Below are 9,286 nucleotides of genomic sequence, written 5' to 3' on the forward strand. Positions count from 1 at the left end.
AAGTCTGACACTGTTGCCCCATCTATTTCCCATGGAGTGATGGGACCGGATGCTATGATCTTAGTTTTCTGAATGTTGAGCTTTAAGCCAACTTTTTCACTCTTCTCTTTCACTTTCATCAAGAGGCTCTTTAGTTCCTCTTCACTTTCTGCCATAAGGGTGGTGTCATCTGCATATCTGACGTTATTGATATTTCTCCCAGCAATCTTGTTTCCAGCTTGTGCTTCCTCCAGCCCAGTGTTTCTCATGATGTATTCTGCATGTAAGTTAAATAAGCAGGGTGACAATATACAGCCTTGATGTACTCCTTTTCCTATTTGGAACCAGTCTGTTGTTCCATGTTCAGTTCTAACTGTTGCTTCCTGACCTGTATACAGGTTTCTCAAGAGGCAGGTCAGGCGGTCTGGTATTCCCATCTCCTTCAGAATTTTCCACAGTTTATTGTGATCCTCACAGTCAAAGGCTTTGGCATAGTCAATAAAGCAGAAATAGATGTTTTTCTGGAACTCTCTTGCTTTTTCTGTGATCCATCAGATGTTAGCAATTTGATCTCTGGTTCCTCTGCCTTTTCTAAAACCAGCTTGAATATCTGGAAATTCATGGTTCACGTATTGCTGAAACCTGGCTTGGAGAATTTTGAGCATTACTTTACTAGTGTGTGAGATGAGTGCAATTGTGCAGTAGTTTGAGCATTCTTTGGCATTGCCTTTCTTTGGGATTGGAATGAAAACTGACCTTTTCCAGTCCTGTGGCCATTGCTGAGTTTTCCAAATTTGCTGGCATATTGAGTGCAGCACTTTCACAGAATCATCTTTAAGGATTTGAAATAGCTCAACTGGAATTCCATCGCCTCCACAAGCTTTGTTCGTAGTGCTGCTTCCTAAAGCCCACTTGACTTCACATTCCAGGATGTCTGGCTCTAGGTGAGTGTGAGTGATCACACTTCGTGATTATCTTGATCGTGAAGATCTTTTTTGTACAGTTCTTCTGTGTATTCTTGCCACCTCCTTTTAATATCTTCTGCTTCTGTCAGGTCCATACCATTTCTGTCCTTTATTGAGCCCATATTTGCATGAAATGTTCCCTTGGTATCTCTAATTTTCTTGAAGTGATCTCTGGTCTTTCCCTTCTATTGTTTTCCTCTACTTCTTTGCATTGATCTCTGAGGAAGGCTTTCTTATCTCTCCTTGCTATTCTCTGGAACTCTGCATTTAAATGAAGTGAGAAATAGATTTAAGGGACTAGATCTGATAGACAGAGTGCCTGATGAACTATGGATGGAGGTTCGTGACTTTGTACACAGTTTGAAAGCATCAATTCTTCAGCACTCAGCCTTCTTTATAGTCCAACTCTCACATCCATACATGACCACTGGAAAAACCATAGCCTTGACTAGATACACCTTTGTTGACAAAGTAATGTCTCTGCTTTTTAATATGCTGTCTAGGTGGGTCATAACTTTCCTTCCAAGGAGCAAGTGTCTTTTAATTTCATGGCTGCAGTCACCATCTGCAGTGATTTTGGAGTCCAAAAAAATAAAGTCTGACACTGTTTCCACTGTTTCCCCATCTATTAGTTGTATTCAGATGAACTACTTGATTGAGCTAAAAAATGAAAACATTTCATCCACTGGTTTGTGCTCAGTGGCTTTTAAATTATTATCAAAATCTGTAATCTTGGCTCTCTTTATTCTATTCTTTGGTTGCAGTGTTACAGTTCAACTTGAGTATACTTAATTAAGGTTTTGGAAATGCAAAGTGTTGTGTGTCAAGAGTGGTTTATATATGGTCATTTTGTGTGTGAATGGATACATGCATGTTTTTGAAGATGGAGAACACAGGCATATAACATTTCTGGATTTATGTCAAGGTGTGCTTCTTTAAGGGGTTGAATGAGACCTATATGTTTCTCAGAGGTAGAAAGTTCTATCATTGATCTAATTTTCCAACTTGCCAAAACTCCAGTTTCTGTGGAGTTTTATCATCAGTTTGCTACTGCCACCACACTTGTGGAAGTTCACAGCTTCTATGTAGAAACTGAATATTGTAAAAATGTTCCAAAGCAGGGAAGCACAAGTGAAACCATGAGAAATAGAAAGAAAAAAAAAACAAAACTGAGAAATTCCACTATGATTCTAAAGCGATTCTAAAGATGATGCCAAAAGTACCTAAAATGGAGACATTAAATATTTGTGGATGAATGGATAATTTGAAATGTAAGACTTCTTAACATGAGTCTAATTTATTTAGACTGTATTAAAGTTAGTGATTACAAATGGGCATATCTTCTTCTTTTAGTTTGATTCTGTATCATGAAGTTAGAACCTTCCTTAGGGCCCCCAGCACTTCTTTGTTTCTAAGACTATAAATCAAAGGATTTAGCAGAGGAGTGAGAATAGGGTCAAGTATAAAGAGGACTTGGTCCAGTCTGGGATTATGATAGGAACTAGGCCTCATGTAGACCACCATGGCAGGGCCATAATAGAGGCACACTACAGTCAAGTGGGAAAAGCAAGTGGCTAGAGCTTTGTCCCTTCCCTTTGGAGATTTCATGTGGAGGACAGCAAGGAATATGAGAGCGTAAGAGGACATGATGAGGGACAAGGGGATGAGGAGCACCACAATACTTGTCACTACCAAAGCCTTTTCATAGGCAGAGACATCATCACAGGCCCATTTTAGGATGGACTTGATCTCACAGAGGAAATGGGGAATCTCTCTGGAACCGCAGATGGGGAAATGCATGGCATAGGCCGTGTGTGCAAGTGATGTAAGGGCACCCCCAGCCCAGGAGATGGCAGCCATCTGCAGACAGACTTTCTGGCTCATGATGAGGGTGTATCTCAGAGGGTTGCAGATGGCCACATATCGGTCATAGGACATGAGGGTGATGAGGGTGCACTCAGCCATTCCTACAGTCAGGAAGAAGAAGATCTGAGTTCCACAGGCCACTAGTGATATGTTTCTCTTCCCTGAGAAGAAGTCAGTTGCCATCTTGGGTACGATGCTAGAGATTAATGTCATGTCCATGAGAGCCAGTTGGCTGAGCAGGAAGTACATGGGCATGTGGAGGTGAGAATCCACCCAGATTAGGAGGATTAGAATGGAGTTTGAGGTGAGAGCCATGGTGTAGATCAGGAGAATGGCACAGACAAGGAAGTTGACATGTTTCATATCAGGGAAGAGGCCCAGGAGTATTAAATCTGTATTTGAAGACTCATTTCTTTTGTCCATGTCTCTGCCTTGTTAGAATTAATCAACCCTGGGGGAAAGAGTTGTGGAACTCATGAGGATTTATTGGATTCTGTCCTCCAAGCTCTTTCCTTTTTAATCCTTATATAAAGTGTCAACAGGCTAGGATACTTATGTAGATAACAGCAATTTGGCCAATTTTTTGGTTAGGTAGGCTCTCTCAAGTCCCCACCTATTTCCTTTACTCATGGAACAAATTGCCACCACCTGGAACAGTTAATGTTTAACCCATATCTAGTACATAGTAGTTCAAATTCCAATACTACCATCTCCCCTCCTATCCACCTCATTACTCAGAGATTCCTTCCCCTCTCCTCTTTATGCTGTCTCAGTCCCTGCTTGAACCTTTGAAAATTTTATGACATTTGTTCCACCCTCACCAAATCACTTGTTTTTCCATCCTACTCTGTGCCAGACACTATGCTAAGTCTTACAGTGTAAAGATTAATAAAATATAATTTCTGATGCCAAAGACATCTAGCTTTATTGAAGAAGAAGACCAATGAAAGGTACATATGAAAAATAGATGAAAGATGTTATAATGGAAGAATATAGATGATACACTGTACAATGGAGATGCAAATTGCTTCATTTTCAAAAGCTAGAGGAATTGCATGATGGCTAAGTGTAACCTCACACAGTCTTTGAACTATCAAATTTAAGACTTAGCATTCTGCAAAGGTAGGCATTTAGAAAGGAAAGCTGTTTGAAATATTATCTAGCCCAGAAAAGTGACTTGTTCAAAGTCATATCACTACTTAACACTGAAGAAAGCGAAAGTGAAGTCGCTCAGTCGTATCCATCTCTTTGCGACCCTGTGGACTGTAGCCCACCAGGCTCCTCCATCCATGGAATTCTCCAGGCAAGAATACTGGAGTGGGTTGCCATTTCCTTCTCCAGGGCATCTTCCCAACCCAGGGATCGAACGCAGGTCTCCCGCATTGCTGGCAGACGCTTTAACCGCTGAGCTACCAGGGAAGCCCTAACACTGAAGAGAAATGACTAAAAATCATGTCCCAGCATTTTTCAGTTATAGGCCTCTTTCAAATCCTCATTAAGGATGTTAATTACATATAGCCTTGTATTGTTCTGTACTAAATTTAATAGTATAATGCTAGCTCATGTAACAGATAATCTGCCAAATCTCAGTGGCTTAAGATAATAGAAGTGTATTTCTCATCAGATGAAGTCCAAAACAGACATTGTTGATAGGCAGATGGCTCTCCTCTGAGTGACATTTCACAGACCGAGGCTCATGCTCACCTGCTTCTGCTTTTGTTGCTTACCATCTTCAATGTTGATTTCTAAGGTTGTTCTGCTCTTCTGTATCAAACAGGTAGCAGGCAAGATATGGAAAGGTTTAGGGCCAAGCCTAAAACTACTGCCCTGCCTGAGCCCTCACCTAATATTTGGATCAAGTCACATTCCAGGGGAGGCTGGGAAGTGTTTCTAGCTTAGTGAATGGACAGAACAGAAATAGGTTTGGTAAACAGCTGCCAGTCCCTGTCACTTCTAAGTTACTTTGTGTTTGTACAAAGCCTGTAAGCTGGTTCATAGCAGGAATACTGTATTGCATTCCTTTACTTTGCTTGACCTGTTCTATCAGTGCTTGTTGAGTCTAGTCACTCAGGAAAGAAATTCCTCATTCCCCTATCTATGATCCCAATTCTTGGCTCTTTCAAAATAGGTGTGATCTTTTTTTGGAGCCTGTATTAGTAATTGATAATTACTATTGCAGCATAATAACTATCCCAAGATAAAACAACACACATTTATTACCTTACAGCTCTTCCAATAGGAATCTGAGTGAAGCTTGGCTGATGCCTTGCTAAAGATCTCTGACAAGACTATAATCAAGTACTAGCTGGTGCTATAGTCTCATCTGAATTTTCCACTGGGGGAAGATCTGCTTCCAAGCCCACTCAGGTGTCATTGGCAGGGTTCAGTGCAGCCCTCCTGGGCTTTTGGACCAATGGCCTCAAATCCTTGCTGGCTATTGTCTGGGAGCCTCTCTCAGTTCCTTGCCTTTCCATGGGACAGCTCACATCATGGTAGTTTCCTTCAAGAAAGAGGGGAGGGAGAAGGAAGATCGTGAGAGCAGGATGGAAATCAGTCTTTTTGTAACCTAATATCAGAAGTAATGAGTAAAAAGGCCCAGCCCTTTGTTAAAGGCAGAATACATAAGGGTATGAATATTGGCAGGCAAGGATCATTAGGGTTGAGGTTCAGTTCAGTTCAGCACTCAGTTGTGTCCAACTCTTTGCAACCCCATGCATTGCAGCACAGCAGGCAGGGTTGAAGTTACCTATATCAAAGATTCTGTAAGTTGATTGTATATTTGCAGAAGCTTTGACCTTTAAAGTTGAAATCTGCTTTAGAAAAATCTACTTCACTCTTATCCCCAGTAAATTTTTTGTCCTTGTTACTTTAGTGACAGATTTACAGTTCCAAAAAGTTAAATGGTTAGTTCCATATCAACCAGCTAGTTAACCAGGAAGGAAGTAAAAAGTAAAAGTATTAGTCTCTCAGTGCTAGTCTCACAGTTGTGACCTTTGTGACCTCATGGACTGCAGCCCACCAGGCTCCTCAGTCCATAGAATTCTCCAGGCAAGAATACTGGAGTGGATAACCATTCCCTTCTCCAGGGTATCTTCATGTCCCAGTGATCAGACCCAGATCTCCTACCTTGCAGGAAGATTTCTTTACCATCTGAGCCACCGGGGAAGCCCAACAAGGAAAGAAATTTACCCAACTCTACTATTACTTTGATTTGCTTGACTATCAGGACTTGACCATAAATTATTTCATAAATTATTCACACAACATTATAAAGCAATTTTTCTCCAATTTAAAAATTTTAAAAATAAAATGGACAACCAACAAGGACCTACTGTATAGCATGTGGAACTCTGCTCAATGTTATGTGGCAGACTGGATGGGAGGGGAACTTGGAGGAAAATAGCTACATGTATATGTATGGCTGAGTCCCTTTGCTGTCCATTTGAAACTATTACAACATTGTTAATCAGTTATACTCCAATATAAAATAAAAAGATTTTTTATAAAGTTATTTACATTAGTTGTTTTCCTTTTAGAATCCTTAAAGAACTACCAATGATGCTCTAGATCAGCATAAAATTCACTCTCATAGGTAAGAATTGTGAAAAAGTGTTTAGAAAGCTCTGAAAAAACTAGTTTTAACTTCCAAATTATTAGTTTGTGTGTGGATTTTAACCACCTAGAACATACTCTAATATTAATGTATTTCAGTTTTATATGTTAAGTGGAACACTGAGTTCTTCAGGAAATAAATTTATAAATTTCATTTATGCATAAAACTTTTTATTTATTTATTGAAGGATAATTGCTTTATATAATTTTGTTGTTTTCTGTCAAACCTCAGCATAAATCAGCCATAGGTATACATATACCCCTTCCCTTTTGAACCTCCCTCCCATCTCCCTCCCCATCCCACCCCTCTAGGTTGATACAGAGCCCCTGTTTGAGTTTCCTGAGCCCACCCATTTAAAAGATATTCATATTTAACCCTTAAATCTGCAAATAGATGTGACAATATATTTTGGGTTATTTTCTATATCTTGACAGGTTGACTATTTTGATAACTGTTCTATTTTTAATTGTTAGGTAAATGAATCATTTTGGTTGGACTGCAAAGTGGTGGGACAAGCAGAACCAGATTAGAAAAATCAGCCGTTTTATGGTAGAAGCTGCTACTTGATATAAACCCAAGTTGTTAGGCATTATAGCCTGCTCTGCAACTTCTCTTTTTCTGGGTCTTAACCCTTATATTGTCACATGTATAGATTCAGACCTTTGATTCCCACAGTTGGCAGCCCTGAGCAAAGTAGTAAACAAGTAAATTACTCTGAGTAGAATGTCCTCATCCTTAGCATCTCCTGTGAGTTCACATGCCAGTGAATCCTTTGGTTGATGGTATAACATGGGACATTCATCTCGAGATCCATCCCATTTCCAACGTTGCCTTGTTGGTGAATTACTTTCTTATTATCCTGGAAGGACTTATGCCCTCTTGTTCTGACACCCTTTCTCTGATTAAACATCTTTAGCAAAGGATCTGCTAAATGCATGCCTTATGATCTAACAGGCTATCCTCTGTGAGAATGCACTGAGTTCCACAGGAAATAAATTCAAGAATCAAAGACACGGACCTTTAAAGGAGTCATTCTGGCCTCAGGAACCAATTGGCAGAAATGCAGAGTGTGGGGACATTCCTGGCACCTTTTATGCATGCATGAAACGGAATCAGCATCTCTTCTCTTCATCTATTTATTCTCCTTTATCCACAGACTTATTGGCTTCAAGTCCACCTGCCACTTAAAGTCACATGCTTAGTCTCCAAAAAGCATCTCCATCTCCCTTTCTCTCATTTAAAGTTTTACTCTTCCACTCACTATTCCTCTCTACTTTCTTTCCTTAGTTAACTGTCAACCCTGTTAATTTTCTTTTCTATGCTTCCCTAGAGGACCACCCCTAAGGACCACACACTGTTTCTTCCATTTCACCTTCCCTTTAAGAGCAAAATCAAATTCTAATTACTCTGATGGTTGCTGAAGGAGAGGAAATATAGTTTAACAGAAAATATGTCTGTGGTATACAGAGAGGGGCTTTGTTGTTTATTGGTTATTGACTAACTAATCATGATGAATGGAATACTCTTTCCTTTATAGAACATTACATGGTTAGAGGAACCCACAATTCACAGCTATTTCTGAGAAGATTATCTTAAGTATTTCAAATTTTATCACCTCTGTGAAATTTCTTTAATATCATTTTCAAGTAAATCACTAGGTAAAAGAAGACAGTTATTTTCTGGTTTAAAGGCAGTGTTTTAACAGGTAACTCACAAAATACATTTGTTGAATGTAATGTGGAACTTTGAATTTGTGAAATGGTTTATCAAAAGAATAGACTTCTGAATATTCAAGATGAAACTTCTTATGACATATGATAAATACAAGCAAGGTAAATGTTATGTCATAAAGTAGACCATTTTCCTTTTCTTCCTCACCGTAAATTTCTAGTTGAATCCATAATTGCGCAGTTTGGCAATGTATTTATTTCTTTGCTCTTGACCGTTTTCTTGGGCTAATCCAGCCAAGCAGACAGAACTATTTTTTTGTTGTCATCCATAGAAGAAAATCCAGAAATTGTTAGGCAGGTAGGTTTCTTATGCTCAGGAAGTTCCCCCTGATTTTTTATTTCAACCAGTTAATGGGAGCTGGTAACAGAAGTTCTCTGTAACATGAAGAACCATTCTCTGCCCTTTCTATGTTGTCCTTTCCCAAAGGACCCAGTGCAAGCAGATTCCTTGGATCTCTGTAGACACTTCTGTTGTCCTGGTGCCTGCTCTGGTTTCTGATCAGAATGAGCTATTCATGAGAGTGATGGGAGGAGTATGTTACTGAGATTTACATGTTTCTGCTTTGAAGTTGAAACAGCAAGTTGTATCTGGAGTTTAGATTTGACATAAATAATTTTGCTTACCTTGCCTCATACAGTTCTCAAGAGGACAATGTGAAGTTGAGACAATGTGTTATCATCATAAATAAGGAACTTGGCTTCCTTGTCAAATAATTGACTGTTTATGCATATGTTTAATTTGGGGCTCTTTATTTTGCTTAATGGTGTATATATCTATTTTAGTATTAACATCATACCATTTTTATTGCTATAGCTATGAAGCATACTTTGAAATCAGGGAGGTGAGCCATTTCTAAGAAATGTTGGTTGTTCAGTGACTTTTTGAAGATTATTTTTTCTATTTCTATAAAAATTTTATTGAATGTTTTTTCCTTTTCCAGGAGCCAAGTTGTTTTTTGTTTGTGCTTTATTGGAATATAATTGCTTTATAATGTTGTGTTAGTTTCTGCTGTACAACATTGTGAATTGGCCATATGCATACATATATCCCTTCCCTCTTGAGCCTCCCTCCCATCCTCCGATTTTACCCCTCTAGGTCATCACAGAGCACCAAGCTGAGCTCCTTGGGCTAT

The 9,286-nt window shown here is 39.2% G+C and overlaps 1 protein-coding gene across 1 annotated transcript; it reads right to left on the reverse strand.

Moving 5' to 3' along the window:
• Positions 1–2,309: 2,309 nt before the first annotated feature.
• OR2AV1 (olfactory receptor family 2 subfamily AV member 1) lies at positions 2,310–3,233 on the reverse strand. The gene has a single exon (NM_001390608.1). It carries the CDS (start codon positions 3,231–3,233, stop codon positions 2,310–2,312), a length of 924 nt encoding a protein of 307 aa, NP_001377537.1.
• Positions 3,234–9,286: the final 6,053 nt, after the last annotated feature.

This window comes from Bos taurus, chromosome 7 (genome assembly GCF_002263795.3).
Source record: "Bos taurus isolate L1 Dominette 01449 registration number 42190680 breed Hereford chromosome 7, ARS-UCD2.0, whole genome shotgun sequence".
NCBI classification, from domain to species: Eukaryota; Metazoa; Chordata; class Mammalia; order Artiodactyla; family Bovidae; genus Bos; species Bos taurus.

Excerpts from the sequence above, each read along its gene's own strand:
- OR2AV1 (NM_001390608.1), bottom strand. The coding sequence starts at position 3,233 with ATGGACAAAAGAAATGAGTCTTCAAATACAGATTTAATACTCCTGGGC.